The 21509-nt window shown below is 28.5% G+C and overlaps 1 protein-coding gene and 1 pseudogene across 2 annotated transcripts; one reads left to right on the top strand and one right to left on the bottom strand.

Moving 5' to 3' along the window:
• Positions 1–3526: 3526 nt before the first annotated feature.
• LOC145187171 (uncharacterized) lies at positions 3527–21294 on the top strand. The gene is made up of 8 exons (XM_090096321.1): positions 3527–3650; positions 6752–6867; positions 7322–7506; positions 14781–14986; positions 16004–16182; positions 20232–20404; positions 20608–20681; positions 20765–21294. Exons 1-8 carry the CDS (start codon positions 3584–3586, stop codon positions 20926–20928), a joined length of 1164 nt encoding a protein of 387 aa, XP_089952447.1. The 5' UTR covers positions 3527–3583; the 3' UTR covers positions 20929–21294.
• Positions 9932–14755, bottom strand: LOC145190434 (uncharacterized; annotated as a pseudogene). The gene is made up of 5 exons (XR_016455084.1): positions 12214–14755; positions 11897–12094; positions 11606–11697; positions 10555–11315; positions 9932–10447 (listed from the first exon to the last, which is right to left on the bottom strand). The product of XR_016455084.1 is annotated as an uncharacterized LOC145190434 (transcript).
• Positions 21295–21509: the final 215 nt, after the last annotated feature.

Here is a 21509-nt window from a genome sequence, read left to right as displayed (position 1 = left end):
TTACCAAAATGTTGGGTGGCAATAAAAAGGTAAACCTTCAATTTAGTATTTAAAACGGGTAAAATATTTAAATGCGTTCTTCGTAACTTTGGAGCATTTTTTTTAAACGAGATTACTTTAAATACTCGTTTGCAAAACGTGCTTAGCCTCCTCTCCCTCGGTTCATGCGTAAAAAACGTGCAGTTAATTTTGTATTTCGCGCATGTGAAAATCCAATTAATTTTCTATAATAGCTTGTTTGGACGAAAAGGCGATGAATGAGAATGTGTATTTTCCAAGGTCAAGTATACCGTATGGGGAGAGGTCATCTGTAGACTAGCATGGCACTTAAAGACTAGAAAATAGAAAAAAAGAAGAAGTCACCCGTGCCTGGCTATGTTATTCTCTTATTAAAAATGCTTGCGAAAAGGAACAGATTAAATTAAAAAGAAACAGATTAAATGAGATAAAATGATGAAAATAAAACTGGAAACTTCGAGTCCCTTCTACAATTTATTGCTCAGTTTGATCTTTTTTTGAAAACATCTGAGTGTATAAAAAATAACCGTAAATATCTCTAAGAATACACAACATTTGAAGTTGTGTATTCTTAGAGATAAGTACAACTATCTCTGAAAAATTCATAAACTTTCTTGCAACGACCGTCAAGAATAAGATGTTAAATATAAAGGAATACTACTATAAATTCAACCCAAAAGAATTCTCATGTGATCACGTGGTTTTTAATTATAAAACTAAAACACGAACAATAAAAAAATCGTTTTTATGGATTTCTTTAATGAATTTAAATACCGAATGATTAACGGTAAATTATAGAAAAACTGAGATCAAAAAAAGTGTTACATTACAAAATCTTTGGGCTCAATCCTTGAATAATGTAGCAACAATGTAGTATTTATAAGAAAAACGATAAATTTCATAGTTGACAAAAGTTTCATAGTTGATAAAAATGACTAATAACTTGGGTTATCATAAACTAAGATATATTTTTTGGTTTGCAAAAAAAGCTAATAACCCAAAACAAAGTGCCATTTTTAACAATTGTGGTATAATTATCCTAAATTTAGCAGGTTTACATCCACTGAACATTCTTTAGTACATCCACTGAATATTCCTTAGAGACAGGTGACAGATTGATATTTTTTTTTTTCATGTACAGTTTCTCGTTGACAAGAATTGAAAAAAGCACTCCTCTATCAGTTAAATGTCAGTTGGAAACTCTTTGGAGTTCAAAAACAAAAGCAGTGACAGTGCAGCAACTTTTATGATTTGATTTGCGGCTTTGTTTTTAACTTTGTTGTTAACTTTGTTTTTGACTTTGTCACAGCAAAATGATGATAACAACAACAATCTGCTTCAAAGATCCTCACATTTTTTTTCGTGAGGAGAAAATTTGTACAGAAACAGGTTCTTGACGATGTTAGCTGAAAAAGAGAATTTTTAATTGATGATGATACTATTTTATGAATTTGTGAAATGTTGTGCAAATCTTGTGAGGATATGCAAATGTAAATACGTTTAGCGCTCCTTTATTTGTCTTTTTAAAGTTTTTAAGGGAACATCTTATTTCCAAATTTACGCATTGACTTCTTTTTTTTTAACTGTTGTTCCATCAGCCAAAAGAGTCTTAGGTAACGTCATTGGTGTTAAAAAGGAAACTTGAGATGATAAAAAGTTTGTACCTTCCAAAGCAAGAAGATTATATAGAAGAATATATAGAGGAGTATATATAAATATATAGAGGAGTATATATAAATATATAGAAGAATATATAGAGGAGTATATATAAATATATAGAGGAGTATATATATAAATATATAGAAGAATATATACGTGAAGTTTTTTGTTTAATGCAAATCTAAAAATGAATAATACACTTTTAGATTTGCAGATTTAACCTTAAACACGAAAATCTTTTAAGCATTTAAATTATTTGGTTCATTCACATTCACACAGAATACTAAAAACCAAAAACTGGAAATTTTCCTTTAAGCTCTAGCAATAAACTGGCCACAGCGATACATTAAAAAAGAAAAAAAAAAATCAATTTTGTATGAAGTGCGGTGAAAAACGTGTGTTTAGCTTGTATGGCCACTTACGTCATAAAAAATTTTCTTTGGTGAAAATAAAAATCAAAACTGAGATAAGTTTAGTCTTAATCTGTTGCTTTTTAGATCAGATATTAAACAAAGGCTTATGCGACTTTAGTTAGTTAGATGAAGCTATTTCAATCAAATATGTTTGATTTATTTAAATATTTACCATATTTGTATTAAAGTCAGAGAAAAATAAATCCTTTGCAAAACAAGCAACACCGTCATCTCCAGGATCCTGATAAAGAGGCAAATAAAACTTTATTTACAAAGTGGAATGAAGGTTGGTTAGAACCGCATTTTACAAAAGTTTCAAATTTTGTTTAAGATTTGTTTCTATGGAGAGACCCATTATACAAGTGCAGTGCGATTAAGTTGCATAAATTCTGAAAAAATGCTTTTTGTTGTGTTATTGTTTCGCTTGTGATCTGCGTGATTGAATTGCTACTTTCCGCTTTTTGAAACTTTTTAAAAAGATGTTTACCCGGACATTCAATGCTTTTGTATATAACGCATGCATTCTTACTTATAATACTGGTTGAAGTTAATATATTAGTAGCAAGTTAAAAAAAAAAAAAACCTCGACATCAAATAAACAAATGAATTTAAAGATCTAATTATGCGTTATGATCGGCAACGTTTTAGAGGGAAAGCTGAAAGTGTGCGAAGAACTTGCTGTGAAAGCTGTGCAAAGCAATTCTAAAATACTGGAGTTTACACATTTTTCTTTAGATTTCTTTTTTGTTTTGCGTTTGAGAGTTTACATAAATTTGCCCCCATAAAAAGTAATTGTCACAAGATTATGAATGCTAAGTTGTAGTAAAATTCAGCAGAATTGTTTTTTCAACGGAGTGATCATTTTATAGATTTACTTTACTTTTTTTTCCTGTAAATTTTACTAATTCCTTAGACAAAATACTCAGCGAATAATCTGCTTGACTAAAGTTAATAGAAAAGGCATTGGAAACAATCCCTTTGAACTTTGCAACGAATAGAGTAACCGTAGAATTTGATCAATCTGTCTGCGAAAAGAATGAGTTTCAATACAAAAATAAGTGCCGCCCGTTTTTTGTTAAATTCATTGGATTTAAGTTACAACTTAAGAAAACACCGTTCTACGTAGATACTATAAAATGTAATTTAAAGAAGCTGAAGTTTGCGCGGAGATTTTGGATTAGTTATTACTTAATAGTTATTAGTGAAATAATGCTGTTATGATAATAAAATTGGCATAAATTAGTATAAATATGGTATCAATTTTATAAATATTAAGATATGTTTGCTAACACACAAGTTTATATGTATATATATATATATATATATATATATATATATATATATATATATATATATATATATATATATATATATATATATATATATATATATATATATATATATATATATACACACACACACACACACACACATTCTGCATGTGATTTTTCAGACAAATAACATTTTTTTAATATCAATGGGTGCACAGTCTGATGAAGAACCAAAAAGACGACAGAGGCCTATTAGAACAGAGGCCTATTAGAAGCAGGCAAAGATCTGGTATGTTTCACATAAATTATTTCTGGTTTTCTACAAATCTGCAAATAATTGAATATAAAATATTTAATGTACAGTTAAAATCTCATTGTGATATGAATTTTACCTTAAATATCTTGGTACTTTATTTTTATAATAAAATGTTGATTTACACAATTTTTAAATCTCTGTAATAACGCTACTTGTGTATGTCTGTTTGAAGTTTCTTATTTCTGTTGCAATTTTTCTTTACAGTTTTTCTTTAAATTTTCTATTGCAGTGTTAAAAGAAAATTTTGTTGGCATTATTTTAAAATGTTTAATTATATTAAAAAAAAAACTTTTAAAAAAAAAGATACATAAATATGATTGACGGTAAACATTGATTTTAATAAAATAAAAAGTGTCCAAATTTATGCATTTTTGAAAAGAAAAGTTGATAACTTTTTATTTCAAAGTAAAATTCAACAAATGCAGAAACTCATTTTCAGATGCATTATAAGTACAAGCGCATTAAAAGAGGCACTCTTTTTTTGAGCTTGTTCTTATAACATATTTCACGTTGAACTCAAAAGACTAGTATGCAGAAAAGGTAACAGTCTTTTTTAATCAGAAGAGATTTTGATAAGCTTGTGTTTTACTTGTATTGAGTGCTTAATAACATGAAAATACCAACATTCTTAGTTTATGACTCTTATATAGTGTAAATAGAGCAGCTTGTAAATATAAAACAAAATGAATCAACAAAGTGTAAATGTAAAACAGTAAAATCTTTAAAATATTTGATTAATATGTATTAACTTAAGTTAATATTGAATCACTATTGGATCAGTACTATCTGAGAGCACTTTATCCTTGAAGTTGATGGTGAAAAAAATTCAGTAAAGTGCAACTTTTAAAAAAAGTCGTATCAAGTTAAAGACTATAGGATGTTTAAAAAATATTTTGAAAATGCTCATCCTAGAAATTTTCAAGACTAATGAAGAAATAGATCAAATTCACTATAAGGTAAGGTGGAAAAAAAAAAACAAAGAAAAGTCTGCTGAAGTTCAGGTCCCTACAGTGAAGAAGCATTATTTCTCAAAATATAGGAATTCTATCAGGTAAAATATATGGGCTGTTTGCTTATTACTTTTTCTTATTTTTTAGACAAACCGAATGAGAACTATATTAACCTAAGTAATTTTTTACCACATAAAAGGCTTTTTAGCATAAATTAGAACTCATTGGCATTAGCAATTTTTTAAAAAATGTTTTTATGTTGTTGCAGCTCATTTACCAAGTACATACCACTTAATGTGAAGCAACTTTGTAGTGATCATGAAATCATGAAACTAATTTCCTGAAACAATTGTCCATTTAGCCTTATTGAGCTTTCAGAGACCTTGTACTTGGTACTTGGGGTGAATTTAAAAAGTGTAACAACTTTATGAAAATGTAAAAGTTGCTATTGCATTCTTGAAGGAGAACCTCCTCAGTACAGTGAATTCATTATCTCAGCAGACATCTGGACTGCTAGAAGCAATGTCCTTTACCAACCAATGACTCAATAAGTCTTGGCAATGACTCAATAAGTCTTGGCAACTTTGTAATTTGTGCTTAATGTTCAATTTTGTACAGCTAAACAATTAAAGCTTACTTTATGTGCTGTCTGAAAAAAAGACTTTTAGCTAAAATATTCTTTTTTTCCATTGATGACACCATTGAAGACAAATGAGTTATGAATAGATTGACTGGTGAGAAGCCTAAAACTATGATATCTGAGCCAAATATCTCAACATTTTTTTCAGCCATGCAGAAATGTCCTCATTAAAAAGTTTTTTTACAGTATAAACTTCTCTAAACAATTTTTTTGACGAACAGACTTTAAAGAGGTAATTTACTTTTATGATACCCATTAAAGTTATTATTATTGGTTTCAGGTCAATTGTCCATCTAACATTTGATGAACAGCTACTTTTGAAATTGTCCTCAGCATGTGCCTTTTTAGCAGGAGAAAATATTGTTTTATTTAGAGGATAAAGCTTAACCTGAAAATTTTAATGATATGTTAATGTTAAAAAAGTCAATATTCAAAGATGGAAATGTATATCAAGTTACAAAGGAGATCAATCAGTGTCCTCTATGATGAATATGCTATTGCTGAACCTCACCTGGCCACACCCACCTCTGGAACACCTTGCTATTAAATGTTTCAGAAAAAAAATTTAAAAGAATAATGAAAACTGTTTGATGCATTAAGCAGTGCTGTTAAACAAAAAAAAATTTGAAAGAATGTCTTGGTTGGTAAAGTTCTTTCTAGATTCAGTGTGATTCAGTCTTAATCTAAACTTTGTAATAAAAAATATTTACTAGAAAAAATATCATTAAGTCTCTTATTTTGAACCTAAGAAAAAGTATTTTTTAAAAATCATGAAAGGTATTGGTAAAGTATGATTTTAGATTTAAAAACAGGGAGAAAAGTATCGATAAATTATCATGTATTTCTTGTTTTCATCTTGTGAAGTTTTTTAGGTCTAGCTGTCTTAATTTAAGCTAGACCAATATTTTCTACTTTTAGTGTTGGTATTGGAATAGTAATTTTCTGATATGCAGACGCTTACTAAATACTAGTGTATTTATCAACAAATTTTTAAGCAAAACTGTTTTTCCATAAAAACTGTTGACATTATCAAAATAATTTTTACTGACATTTAAAGTGGTCACATTTGCAACATTTAGAATCACTGCTCTAGTGATAGCTGTATTAAAATACCACTGCAGCTGAAAAATTGTGTCTTAATGTTTTGTTTGAAATGGCAATTAAAGTTGCATACCTTGTGCTCAACCTAATTAGCCATTTACAAATAAAATCTAAATATTTTCTTGTATCCTTACTTATACATAGTTAACTCAGTTATCATTAAGAAAAGTATTTTGTTGACATGCAAAAATTTAGAGACAGGATTGAGAGAACACATTTTGCTTGTTATCAGTATTTGTTAATCCTTGTTACATCTACTGCCTATCTTCAATATATATTAATATTCCGTATTTAAATAATATAAAAATATGGAAACTGAACAGAAACTTTGCAAAAAGTTAAGTTACTCTCAAAGACTATTAAATGTGTAAATTTCTATCCAGAAAAAGAAGAAGAAGAAGAAGAAAAAGCTAATCAAAGTAATCCACCAACTGATAAAGATGAGACCACTCAAATATCAAGCAATGACCATAAAATAGAAGATGCAGAACAAGAAAATGTAATGTTTGAAAAGTTATTATACTAATATTTATCATACTAATTTAAACAAGTCTCAGATGAAATTAATATCTCAGTGCAATTAACAAAACATTTTTTTAAAAAAATCCTTTAAAATCTCTTTTCAGGGTTTGCTATAACAAGAATATTTATATAAAATTATATATATATAAAAATTTTTTTTGATTTTGATTTTTTAAATCAGAACAGAATTTTGTTTTTTTATAATTAAAAATACTTTTAGCAGCTGCTGAAGGTTATTTATTTTTTTTTTTTTTGAAGATATACAAATAGAAATACAAATCCAACAACTTTTACTAATTAGTCAAATTTAGAAAATGTCAACACTGAAACTTTGTTATTTTAAAATGTTCTTAATCTGTGTATTAGTTTAAGTTCTATACAGGGTAATGAATTTAAAAATTTTTATTAAAACAATATTTTTTTTTCTAAAGATTGGTGATGATTCTCAGCACATTCATTCTTCAGAAGATAACGTTTCTCATAAACCTTCACATTCAGAAAAAAAATCTTCATTTTCAAGTCAAAAAGCTCATTCTATTGCTGTATCATCTGGAACAGAATCAAGAAGAGGTAACTTTCAAAAAAAAGCAACATCAATAGATACTGAATCCAACAGGTAAATGCTGTAAAATAAAGTCTTTAAAGATTTTTAAAAAGCTATTGCTTGATCTTTGTTTAAATTCTATAGCTTCCATGGTTTATACAACCTTAAAATAATTTGTATTTATCAGCAAGTGCCAATTTACAGTACAACAAGATCCTGGCAAAGATTTGGATGCATTTTGATGGGTAATGAGACATTAGGGTGGTTCTAAGTTGACAAGTTTTAAAAACATGACAGGAACCCTGTTCATAGACACGAAGTCAGCAAAGAGTTTATTGGCACAGTCATCTCTTTGTGCACATTTAGATAGCTCTTCCTCTTCATCTTTAATTAATGAGACTACCATTTGTCTCTTAATGTCATCTTGTATTTCTTGTTAAAAATCAGTTCAAGTCAATGCCACTAACTTCTCAGGCAGGTACAATAGATGATTAGACAATTTGTTAAGTGCTCTGGTTCCAATTTGTGATAATCTTGCAGCATTTTAAAAAGCCTGAAATAATTTCCTGGTGCAGATTTAGGGAATGGAAAAAAAAAGATGGCACAGATTCTTCCATTCAAAACTTCAGGTAAACTTTGACAGTGAATTGCACAAAGTCCCGGCTCTTCTTGTCTTGATCATTTAAACTGACTACAAACATCCAGATCTTCAATCAGTAAATTATTTAACCCATCTATCTTGCTCTGTACATTGGTCCAGGGGCCTGAAAGTGGATTACTCATTAAGAGCATCATCCAAATATTTTTTAAAAATCTCCAGTAGCTCTCAATAAATATCTTAGAGTTATTTTTGCTGTTCATGTGCCATCTTTATCCAACCCAAGATATTATGATTTCCTATCAGGTAAAACACTGCTTCATTATCTGTGTCCATCCAAATCTAAACTTAAATTAAGTAAAATTTCTTCTTACATACCAAAATTTCTATTTTTGGAGCAGTTATTTAATTTGGCAGACATTTCTTGATTATACTAACATTGCATAGATACTAGATAACATGAGTCTGTTAAATGGGTTAGCTCAGATATTTAGGCAGTGCTCAGTATGACAAAAAGCCTGGCTAAAACTTATATCTCCAATTGGTTTTAACTAATTCCACCACTAAATCAACAATATTGAATTTAATGGTGATATTTTACATAGCAAAGGTTGCTATGGAAACTTAAAAGCGCTAGCAATAAGAGAGGTTGATTTTGTACTTTTTTCAAAATTTTAACTTGCTGTGCCCTCAGATAGCTGGGAAATATTGTCAGGAATTCGGAACAATCTTTCTTTTTTTTTCTACTTTACTCAAATTTTTCGCAATTGATTAGAAAAATTCAGTAAAAACGTCAATTATTCTAAAAATGTGTTTAACAAATGAAGGATATCATAGAAAACTAGTAGTTTTAAAGTTTTCGATTTTTTAGATCTCTTGCCTACATCTACAGTTAGAATATTGTTGTATCGTTACAAAGAAGCAAAATCATTGCCGAAACTTTCCAGTTACCACAAATTTTACGCTTAAAAACTGAAAAACAAACCTTATTACAAAATTCCTAATTTTTTTTGGTAAAAATAAAAACTTTGGCGTTGCTGATTTTACTTTCCACCCATCAACTAAATACTATTTTTATAATTAAGTTATATAACAGTCGAACATAGAAGTTAGTGTTATATTTTACAGATTTGCAGGAACCGGTATAAAAAGGTTGCAAAAGTAGCAGCTTTGATCCCCAACAGTTTAAAAAGTAATCATGCCTTTTATTGAAAAAATAGTTTTTTTAATACTAAAAGCTAATCGAAACTCAATTAAGCTCAATTAAAACCATTACGTTTTTCTTATTTATTTATTTTTATTCAAATTACGTATTATAAAAAATAAATTCAGCACGCAGGGTTTATTTAAAGCGTTACAGCTAAACAAAAGTATATGGTTTTTGCCTAAAAAAATTTAGTTTTCAAAATATCCTCAGATCCTATTAGAGTGCATTGCTTAGCCTTAGCTATTACCTAGGTATAATCTAACAATATTTCCAAAAATAAGCAACTAAAAAATAAATTTTTAACTAAAATTAGTTTTAGCTTTAGGTAAAATAAAAGACTTTAAACTTAGAAAAATTATATTATTTATGATAATTTTTAATCATTAGCATTTAAATTTATTATAACAGGAGTGTTGAGAAAGTTAAAAACAATAAATACTATATATCATAATCTTTTTTCGAATAAAACTTTTTCCTTAAAATTCGACTTTTTTGTTTTCCTACTGCTAACTCATGCCTATTCTGTAAAGAATACGCTTTTTTTGAAACTTCAGAAACAAGCTTTACAGCACGCTCAACAGACTGACTGTGCAATGGAAAGTCCCAGCCAAGCTCACAAGGATCTGGTTTACATTCAAGTGTATTAAGTAGTTCCTGATAAGTTAATCTTTTAGTAGCAGGAGGTTCATAGATCAGTTTATCATCAGAAACCAGTTCTGTCCATGTATCACACTCTATTTTAAAATTTTCAATATTTGGGATTTTGTTTATTCTGATGCCACCATATATTCTATCAACAGGGGCAGTTAAAGGATTTTCTCGGCATTTTAAAATCAACCTAACTGCTCTATTTCGTACTTCTTTCATATCATTAACAAGAAGGGATAAAAGAAAGTTTTCTGGGAGAAGACAATACGCATTTCTTAAAACAACAGGTAGTATAATGTCTTGTATAGTTTGGCTAAAAGTCTTTATATTTTTTAATGTTGTGTATAAAATACTTGGCCCTTCAGTAAAGTTTTTTGATTTCTTAATAGCAAACCAGGTTGGGCCATATTCTGTCTGTATGTACTTTACTATCTCTTTAAGTACAGGAGTAGGTTGTTCTGTTCTTGTATACAAAACTAAAATTCGTATAGCTAATGTTAGCCACCTGGCATGATTAACAGGACCAACTTTATAATAGGTGTAAATTGGATTTACAGCACCTTAATTTAAATAGATTTTTTTTTCTTTTTTGAAAACAAATTATAATAAGAGTAAACATCCTTAATTAAGCTGCAGATTTTTTTAATATTTTTAATATTATGCTTACCTGAACTTATACCACACACATATTCCAGCAATAACCTTTGATCAGAACTTAAGTCATTGATCACACTCTCTTCTGGAATGACTAAAATAGTCAAGACAGGTTCAAACTTGGCAATTGTTTTATAATGATGGTCTTATGCTGCGGCTTTTCCAATTTCACCTGAAAATGTTTGTGGAGTGTTTGTACCCCCATCTAAATGTGCTAAAATATGGCGCAAAGGTAACTCATTGCTATGAAATGCACATCCAATTTTATGAATTGTTCTGCCAAGTTTCCTTTCAAGACTGGAACAAAGGCCAGTTTTATACCCAGTGTTGACATTTGTATTGTCAAAAACAATTCCTAACAAAGAATCAACACTATTGTATTGTGTTAACACTTCAAAAGCAGACTGAGCTAAACTTTCTCCTGTTGCATTTAAAATGTCTTTGTGTGCCAGATATCTACCTTTCATTTCTCCTGATTCTGCTGTAAAACTTAGATGATATGCCTTTTCAGTTAATTTGCTTTTTTTGAGACTATCTGGTAACATATTTCTATAAACTAGGCTACCTTTATCATCTTTACTATCACATCCAATACATGATAGATTTTGGACTGTAATATCATGTTCAGCAACAGACTGAAGACAAACCCTTTTTTTAGCTCGGTCCATTTTACTCTTATCTAAAACATCAATTTTATCAGTTTTAGTAATAATTCCAAGATCTTTCATAAGTCCGTTGCCAAGAGCTGCTGCAGCTTCACTCGATACTGCATAGCTATAAATTTACAATGAAATAAACAACTTTATGTAAAAACATACATTAATCAAGTAGATTATAAACAAATTCAAATATAAATTGCTAAGACATCCATAAAAACACCAATTTAGTCTTTTAATTGTATTTCTCATAGAAAAGTTTTTAATAACACTTTTTATTTGGAAAATTCCTGAATAATTAAAGACTTTAAGGAGAACAGATTTAAAAGAAAACTTCAACAACTAAAATAATAAAACAACTGTGTATTATGAAATTATAAAGAACTAAATAAACTAAAATTTACTAACCGAACACACTCTAAAGCAAAGTTATCAAGCTTTCTTAAATTATATGTTGAAATAGCAATTGGCTCCATATATTCTGAATCTGCTGATGATTCCTAAAATGAAACATTTTTGGATATTAGTAAATTGGATATTAGTGTGAGTATATATATATATATATATATATATATATATATATATATATATATATATATATATATATATATATATATATATATATATATATATATATATATATATATATATATATATATATATATATATATAGTGACAAAAATATAAGCTTATTCTTACTGAACCAGACTCAAAATTTATATCAAAAGAAGAAGATCTGCAGTTATCAGATGAAGGTACTTTAATATTTGGAGACTTTCCTACTCTTCTTTTCTCTCTTTTTACAGAGCTCCAATCTATTGGCCCTAGCTGCATGTTGCCTCTTGTGCCATTTCTTGATCTTTGGTCTTTGATGTATTCTCGTTCCTCAAGCGGAACCTAAGAAAATTTAAATAAAATATAAATTTAAACTAGAGAGAAATAGACAAACAAGTAGATTAACTTTTGTGAAGGAAGTTCAAAGAAACTCTATTAAAAAAATTTAATTCTTAACTAACCTTGTTCTCTGGCGGACAAACACATAAAAAATGTTTACTACTGCAGGTTAGATTTTTGCATTTGACCCTATCATCATGACAGGGAACTTCATCTAAATTACATCTACAGGCAGATATATCGTATAAATTTTCCAATACTTTATATGCTGCAATAAGAGGTCCTTTTTTGCATTTTTTTCCATTGATAAGTTTCATTGTGTTAAACATTTTGACCAACTTTAAATAAATTGACTCATTTTTTATCAAGGGCAATTTTGGATTTACATTTAACCAAATTTTCACAAGTTCTTGTTGGGTCTTATCAATTATGTTAGATTTGTTTTTAAACTCAGATTGTACGAAATAAAAGTATCTATAAATGTCTCCATAAGTTGGTAAGTCACTTACAGGAAAATCACTTTTTGAACCTCCAATGAGTTTTTTAGTAGTTTGTCTTGTTTTTGGACCCATTTATTACAAGTTTTAACCAAAGGACTTTTTAAATTATTATTAAATTATTCACCCGATCGCTTTTGTTTATAATTTTTCTTAAGAAAACTTTTCCCGCGTCTGCAGAAATTTTTAGTTTCTTTTGAATTACGCATTTATTTTTCAAGTTGTAAAAAATGAAAAAACTGTAGTTATTCTCCTAAACGCGAAAAAACTGAAACAAATTCGTTAAAAAACTTTAATTAGTTCTTTACTAGTTTAAAAAACTCAAGCTATCTGAGGGAACAGGTAAGTCGACTTCAAAAATCGACCTCCCTTAGCTAGCAACCATGTAAGTTTAGTCAATATCAGTATTAATCCTCAAATCTTCATTACCTGGAACTGAAAAGATAAGAGTAAAAAGTATTTTTAGTTTAAGTAAATAATCTAAAACACTGAAGCATCTCATTAAGCTTTTCATTTCAGAATTATAAAATATAAGCAAAACTGAAGAAGGGCCAATTTTTATCAAAATTATTTATCAACCATACAAACAGTTCTGAAATCACTTTAACTCCACATGTGTACAAGTTAGCAGTGAAAGTTACACTGAACTCTAGGCACAACTGTTGGTGTAAGGTTTTCATGCAGTGTTTCCTGATTGGCTGAAAAGCTGGAAGCAGTGTGAGATCTTTGACCGATTCTTAGCAGATAATTATGATTAAACTTAATAATCATGTGTAACCTAAATAATTTTTAATCCTAATTATTTTTTACACAGAATTTTATTGTTCTAAAAGTAACTCAATCAAAGCAGTTCCAATGATCATTTTTAAGTTATTATTTTTGTTATGTAACGAGCACCGTAATGAAATATACAAGAATTGTGAATCATTGAAATCATCTAAAAGTTGTACAAAAAGACAAAAGTTTTATTTTTTTTTGAAGACTCATGAAAATGTTTTACAAAGATACAACTTTGTTTTGACAAATATTATTACTTTTTATTACCTGTAAACTATTCAAGTCAAAACAATTATTTTTTATTTGCATATTGTTTTACAACATACTTATAATTCAATTGGGTTGAAAGTTCCCATGTTCTAAGTTTTTTTAAATATAATATATTGCAATTATGATGCAAAGATGTTTGCATACTTATGCATTACCATCTAATTTTATCATATTCATAAATACAATAAAGTTGTTAGGAAAAATGTTTATGACAATATATTATTGATGCAACTTGTGGTTTGAAATCAAAAATCTGTTTATTCTTCTTAAAATACATTTTTTCGTCAATTTTTACTGCAAAAAAAAAGAGCTAAAACAAATAAGTGGAATTTACTTCCTGATTCTTTAAACATTGCCATCTGGAAAGTTAATTTGTTCTAAGAACATCTAAGTTGGGTTTAAAGTTCCCATGTTCTAAGTTTTTTTAAATATGTAAAATTGATTAAGTACATCAATTTTGATTGGTTGAAAATTACTCAGTATGTAGAAATATGTAAAATTAATTAAAAAGCTGTTAAAATTATTATGTTCTTATCAATATTAAACTCTTTTTCTTCTATTCATTATCTGGCTTAAAATGCCTCTTGAAATTTTTTAATCATCAGTCAAAGTCAGCTCCCAAAGTGTGTCAATTCTCAAGTTCTTTGCATCTAGTTCAGTACTGTTTAACAAATAGTAACTGTATGAAAATGAAAGAATCTTTTTTTTCAAACTCTTACCATTTAAATACTTTTTATTTTCTTCCTCAAATATATTTGAAAATCTGTCACAAGAAAGCATTAGTTTTATAATTATGTATTGCACATTTATGATTTAAAAACCTTTCTGTTTTTCCGACAATATTTTGATAGCATCTAAATACAATTGGAAAAGTATTTGTTTTTTAAGCTATAAATGTTTAATGAATAAGTTAATTAATTTTATGTTAACTATCTAAATAACAATTTTATGTTCATTTGACAGGAGTAAGTCCATTTACTTTAAATCTTTTAAATGTATTTTTATTATGAGTATGAGCGGGCTTTTTACTAGCTAACTGGTAAGGAAACAAAATGTAATGAATATTCTCACTTGATTCTATAAAAAGATTTTTTCTTTTTTCTTTAACTTAAACAGAAAAAAAAAATTTTAATCTTTTTGTTTAGAAGGACATCTTTTAATGAAAGGCCAAGTTGGTCATCTTCAACAAAAGTTGAGCATGAGCGTGTTCCTATTCACACAGTTGCTCGAAAGGCATCAATTGAAACAGAGGAAAGGCATACTGCCTCCTCAATACGATCAAACTGGGAGAAAAAAACAAGCACTAGTAATTCCATCGTTAATAAAACCAAAGCATTTGGTAGTTCAACAGGTAATTTTTGAAAGTGATCATGATAAATATTGTTATTTTTTAAAATATATTTTACAAATATGTAGAGTTTTTTTTGGGAAACAAAAATGATATCTTATTGTTAGCCATTTTCTACTTTGCGATTTGCCAAATCTTTTCAAAAGTGCTCTCTGATTTTCTGTTGGCTATTGTTAGCCATTTAATCTACAATATTGTTTATACTCAAAATCATTTAACTGAAAACAAACTTAATTGGCTTTTGAACAAGTTTATTTGAAACAGATATTTTTAAAAATTTTTATGGTATTGATCTTTTTTTCAAGTAAATGACAACAACTTAAAAAGTTGACAGCAACTTGTAAATGACAACAACTTATAAAGTTGACAACAACTTATAAAGTTGACAACAATTTATAAAGTTGACAACAACTTATGAATGACAACAACTTATAAAGTTGACAACAACTTATAAAGTTGAAAACAACTTATAAAGTTTCTATCTTTCAATGTTAACCTCAAAAACACAATGTCTTATCATTCAATCCCCCATTCTAATTCCCATTTCATAGTTCTATTTGTTAAAGATAGACTAGGTGAATAGCTTTGGTTTTCTGAGCTAAAGTTCAAATCCCATCCAGGGTTCTGTAGTGCATCTTAATTCAATATTTAATGACTATTAGGATTTTGGTTTTTTCATTTTCTGTTCAAAAAATTAACTTATTAGAATGATAAATCAAATAGAGTTTTCAGAACTTCTATTTTCTACAATCAGTTAAAAAGCCAATTCATCCCATTTTCTGTACTTATTCAAAGTTTTGAACAATATTTCAATAAATTTTTTTTTTTTTTTTTGCAATTTTTTTTTTTTGGGTCAATTTCTTATTCTTACAAATATGTTTGGAGCTCTATTGAAAATGGTTTGAAATTAAGAAAATGCTCTGATCTTTTGTATATCTTTTTTTCAAACAAATACCACATTCCTATGACTAGACAATTTCAATTTTCCTTCATTAATTATATAAACTTTTGGTTAATTAGGGGCAGCAGCAGTGCGTGCACAATTTGAGAATCAGCAAGCTTTTCAAAAGCATGATGAAAGTTTATTGAGGAAAGGATCAGTCGACTCAGAGGATTCTTCAAAACGTTTTACTGCTTCAAGCATAAAAGCAAGGTTTGAAACAATGAACACTGAGCCAGTTGTAAAGCGGAACTTTGTGGTAAGCTTTATAATCATTAGTTTAAATGGACTTCTGATTAGTTTAAATTTCTTCTGATTTTTGTTTTTCTTTTTTTTTTATATCATTTTAGTATAAATTTAACATTTTTATTCTACAATATTTTTTTCCAATTTATAAGTTAATAATGCATTTTTTAAGTTATTTGTTTGGAAACTGTGTTCTGTGTATCTCGACAGGAATATTAATCTGTTATAATCTTTTGTCACTAATTCTTTGTTTTGGCAGAAAATGTATTTTCAATACCTTCAATTCTTTTCAATACCTTTAAATATATCAATGTTAATATGGGATATCATATATATATCAAAATACGGGATACCAATATGCCAATACCGATTTTTTTTTTAAAGTAAAAGATAATTATGAATATACATATATGATAGATAACTGTTTAACATAGTAGGTATAAAAACTATTTAATAAATCTGCAATAGAAACATCCTTTTTCTGTTTTCAAGCAAGATAGTTTGCAAGCTGTTCAAAGGATAACCTTCAAAGATTATTGTCCAGTTTTTTGAAAAATTAATCCATCAAAATTATCTTCAACTCTCTCATCAAGAAGAAAAGCAGTGAACCATTATAAATAAACAAGAACTGTGAACACTTGTTTGCTTTTAGAAGATGACCATATTATTCTCTCAGTTTTGAATGAACTCAAGTTACCCAATGGCTTCCATGTGCTTTTCTTTAAAATGCTTTCAAAATAAGTTAAATAAACCCTTTTTTAGGGGCTCTGCTCTGGTGGATGTAACAATACGTAAACTGGGTTAATGGATGTCAAACTTTGAGAAGTTTTTTTATTGAACAAAGGCTGATCAGATTTTTACTGCTCATCATGAATGGAAGAGAATACCTCAGCTATATATAGTTAAAGTTATTAGGCTTGCAGAAAGATTTTCTGTTGTCCCAGGAAGGTAAATAGCATTCTATTAGGCAAGATATTTGATGTATACAACTACAATTTTAATATAAAACAGCAATTATTCCACTTTTGAAAAGAAATTATAAAATCACTGGGACTGATAGATAATAAGATAAACGGGACCAATCGATAAAAAGATCTTATGAAAGTAATGGACCCGATAATTAAAAGAAGTTATAACTAAGCTTACTTCACTAAAGAAGTAAAGTTTAAAATACATTTTTTTTAAAAAATCATGATTTATGTTCTATTTATTATTAATTTTTATAATTTTCCTATGAAAATGAAAACTAACTTTAGGAATAATATTCCTAAATCTAGGAACAGTTTTTTTAACGCTTTAATTGTGGTATTCGAAATCGTATTAAGGTTGTAGGCTACAGAGATGACTGCACCCACTCCTTAGAAATGGAAACTAGGTTAGAACTAGCAATTATTTGATTGCACTTCACGGTGCATAGAAACATGCTCTAAGACCTTACAACAGAATTTTTTTCCCCAGAATTTTTTTTCTTTTTTTTTTTGATTATTATTAGAAAACATTTCCTCGTTAAAAAAATGTTAACGACAACTTTTTTTAGTGGGGGCCTGGGGAGAAATCACATATTTTAGGGGATTGTACAGGTATTTTGTTGTTCAAGATAGGTAACTAAAAGGCATGAAGCATACTCAAAATTCTAGTATGTTGATACTGGTGTCGAATGAGGATGACTTGCAAAAAATTAGGGTAGTTGGAGCTAAACCAACCCCGACCCGACCCCTAACTGCCCCCTTCCTAGAATTACGTCTCCTTTAATCGTAAAAATTTTTCTTTGTTCTATCATAAATCAGATCAAAGTTCATCGAGAGATTTCCATTTTCATAAAAAAATCTCTTTTCGTTTATGATTTCTAACCATGCAAAGCCTAAAATTACCCCCTGAAATAAATGTAAATGGTTTTGACTTTTAAACGAAAAGTTTTTTTTTGATGTAATTTGAAATCTGTCGATGAACTTTGATCTTGTTTAATATAAAACAAGCAAAAAATTGAAAAGTATTTTTAGGAACCTTACCCTGGGGAGGGCTGTTAGGGGTCGAGAAGGATTTGCTACAATTATTTATTACAGTAAAAAAAGGTTTTAGAGCATGTTTCAATGCACCGTGATTATATAATACATTTGTATGCCCCGTTTTTTCCTGAAAGAAAGAATGTTCAGTAATAGTCAAATGCTCTCTCAATCAGCTGTTTAACCAAATGAAGAAAAAATATGCACATGTTTAAGAAATGGTCATTTGATCATTTTAAACCAACTGTCGGTTATGTTCAGCTAAAACGTTTATAAACTTTTATCGGATTATATCGGCGCTATTAACACCCCTGCTTCTAGGCACCGAAATAAGATCATTTTGATAATTCTTCAGCATTTTTTTAAAAAATATTTTCAGAAAATTATTATAAAAGATTTGTTACACGCTTAAAGGCAGTCGAGTGTAAAAGATTGCAGTTGAAAGATATTCAGTTGTAGTACATTGCAAAACACTTTTTAACTGCTATAAGTAATCCGATGTTATTTTATATAAAAGTTGAATATCTAAAGAAAATCATCTATACAACCATTATTTAATCGTGTGCTTCTTAACATCAATCACCGATCAATAGTTTAAGCTCTTTCTATTATGTTAAAAAAAAAATAATCAGAAATGTATTCTCGATTGTGACAAACGATCTCTCTTTTTAAAAAATTACAATAAAATGCGTTTTAATGTTTTGTTCGACGTTTCATTGAACATTTTCGAAATTTTAAAAGTTCTGAGGTTTATTTTTTTATATTGTTAAACTTGATATATTTTGATTTTGGCTTTTCAGAATATTACTTTTTATTTTCATTTATATTTTCGCAAACGACGCTAAAAAGACGCGGACGCAATTTTGTTGCGAAACTACTTTTTATTTTCGATAAAAACGTTCAAAAAAACTTTCGCATGCTTTTTGTTGTTTGTGTTGTTCAAGTTAATCGTATACAAGATCTCATGTAAGAAGATCTCTTAAATAAGATCTCATGTAAGAAGATCTCTTAAGTTTATTAGTGCAGCTTTTTTAATAGCATGTAGTCAAGAAAAACTGAGAGAATACCTTCAATTGCAAATTTTGTGTGTATCATGTAAATAAATTTTGTGTGTGTCATGTAAATAAATTTTGTGTGTGTTTATATATATATATATATATATATATATATATATATATATATATATATATATATATATATATATATATATATATATATATATATATATATATATATATATATAGTCATCCTCATTCGACACCAGTATCTTCTTATGTGAATTGCCTTTTAACAGTTCTCATTTTGCAGTTACAGCGCGCATCAATACTTCTAAAAACTTTTACTGAAAAACTTGCAGCGTTAACTCATTCTTTGAGCATGTTTTGTATTTACTTTATCGCCGCTATGAAAATTTTGGATATACAGTGCGTAGCACTTAGATTAAGCGAAGAATAACTTTTTTTAAATTCCAGATGTTTGTTATTAATTCATGAGTTGAATTTTTATTGAATTTTTTCATCGTTTCGATTCGTCGGCTATTCTATTTGATGCTCGCTAATTCGCTGAGACTTTTTTCCCATTCACCAACAGCAAACCTTAACTTGCTTGAAGTTTTCTGAGCTTTATGTAACGAAGATTCTTGTTGATTGTCCACGAAAGATTTCGAGAAACAATATTACTGTTGATTTTTATAGATCATAAATATTTGAGATTTGATTCATTCACTCGAAATGGAGCCAAATGTTGCAGATTTAACTCGTGTAAGATGCTGTACTAATTCAACATACAGTTAATGAGTTCATTTTTAATTTTTGAAAATGATTTATACGGTATCAGGAACAAATCCCACATGGAAAATTCGCTAAAGTTGAGGTTTGAATAAGGTTCGGAGGTAGGGTAGGGTTTAGTTTAAGCGGGATAGCCAATTGTTTAAAATGTACATTTTTTTTTTCCCTAGGGAATTGTATCCTGGTTTAAATATGATAAGATAGAATTATCCTCCGATTAAAAAAATTGTTCAGTTGGTCGATTTTTTTTTTTTTTTTTTTTTTTTTTTCAGATTAACAAAGAGAACCCTGGCTCCGCTGTTAAGAAGTTCCAACCGAGCGGTGCGGTTAACTCGAAATGTTCGGCCTGTGGAAAAACCGTTTATCCTGTGGAAAAGCTTGAAGCTGATAAAATGTTATTCCATAAGTTTTGCTTCAAATGCACCACATGCAATAGAACTGTTGGGTAGGTTGCATTAAAAGTGATGAAATAATATCAATTTTTTCGATGATATCAAAAGTATAACAATGAGTAGAACGGTTATTTTTTTTTTTTTTTAAAAAAAAAAAAAAAAAACATCTAACAAAGCAGTTGATCTCCGTTGCTTTATAATTTTTCACTTTTAATTTATAACTTGGTTCAACATTTTCTATATTACATATACATAGACTTGGAAATTATGCTGCGCTAGAAGGAAAAATATATTGCAAGCCACATTTGAAGCAACTCTTTAAACTTAAAGGTAGTTTGTAGAAAAAGAATTTCCATTTTTTTCATTACTTGTTCGCTTGTGGGTATTTAAGTGTGATTTTTTTTTATCGCCAGGCAATTACGACGAGGGATTTGGTCGCGAGCAACGAAAATCAGACTGGTTAAAAAAAGAAATCCCTACAGAAAATGGAGCTAAAAACTCCGTGGAAACTAAAATGTCTAATGGTGGCGTTAGAGACGAAAACACTGGGGAGCTAATCTATAACGAGGAGGAGTGAAAACGAGAAGCCTTTTTTTTCAAAGCGCTTAACGGCGTCTCACTACTTCCTAAACATTATATATTTTAATAGTTTTTTTACTGGGGTGTTTAATAGTTTTTTAAAATTTTATGCGAGCATGTTTGTAGTTTTCCTAACTCTTGCGTATCAGTTGAAGGTGGTCCATTTTTAAAAAAAATTTCATAAAAGGTTTACATTACATTCCCCTGACCACCCCTGTTTTCAAAAAAAATCCATGAGTAAAAAAAAAAGAGAAAAATTCCTGATATTGTTTGAATGTTTTTTTTAAATTTCAATTAGCAGGATTAAAAACTGTTGGTATTTTTAATTTAGTAATTTTTATTCCATAATAAATAGTTCTAATTGTATTTTTTTTTTTTTTTTTTTTAAATCTTATTTTACGCTTCAACAATTTTTTAACACTTACCAGCAAGTTTGTAAAAAAACAAAAAAAAAACAATTTCTCTATCATACTGTATATCCATAAAAGTTTTCCTAAATCTACTTGCTAACATAAAGCTTCATCTAACAAACTTTACGTTGTAGAAATGCTCCTTTTTTTATTGTTTTGTCTTTTTTAA

The sequence above is a fragment of the Hydra viridissima genome, unplaced genomic scaffold (genome assembly GCF_058129835.1).
Source record: "Hydra viridissima isolate aposymbiotic clone 2 unplaced genomic scaffold, HvirCarnegie_v1 scaffold_8, whole genome shotgun sequence".
Taxonomy (NCBI): domain Eukaryota; kingdom Metazoa; phylum Cnidaria; class Hydrozoa; order Anthoathecata; family Hydridae; genus Hydra; species Hydra viridissima.
Note: the sequence above shows the minus strand (reverse complement) of the source record. Positions and strands in the feature narration are given on the sequence as shown.

Excerpts from the sequence above, each read along its gene's own strand:
- LOC145187171 (XM_090096321.1), top strand. The coding sequence starts at position 3,584 with ATGAAGAACCAAAAAGACGACAGAGGCCTATTAGAACAGAGGCCTATT. Across the intron at positions 7,507-14,780 it reads ATAGATACTGAATCCAACAG|AAGGACATCTTTTAATGAAA; the intron begins GTAAATGCTGTA and ends CTTTTTGTTTAG. Across the intron at positions 20,682-20,764 it reads GCAACTCTTTAAACTTAAAG|GCAATTACGACGAGGGATTT; the intron begins GTAGTTTGTAGA and ends TTTTATCGCCAG.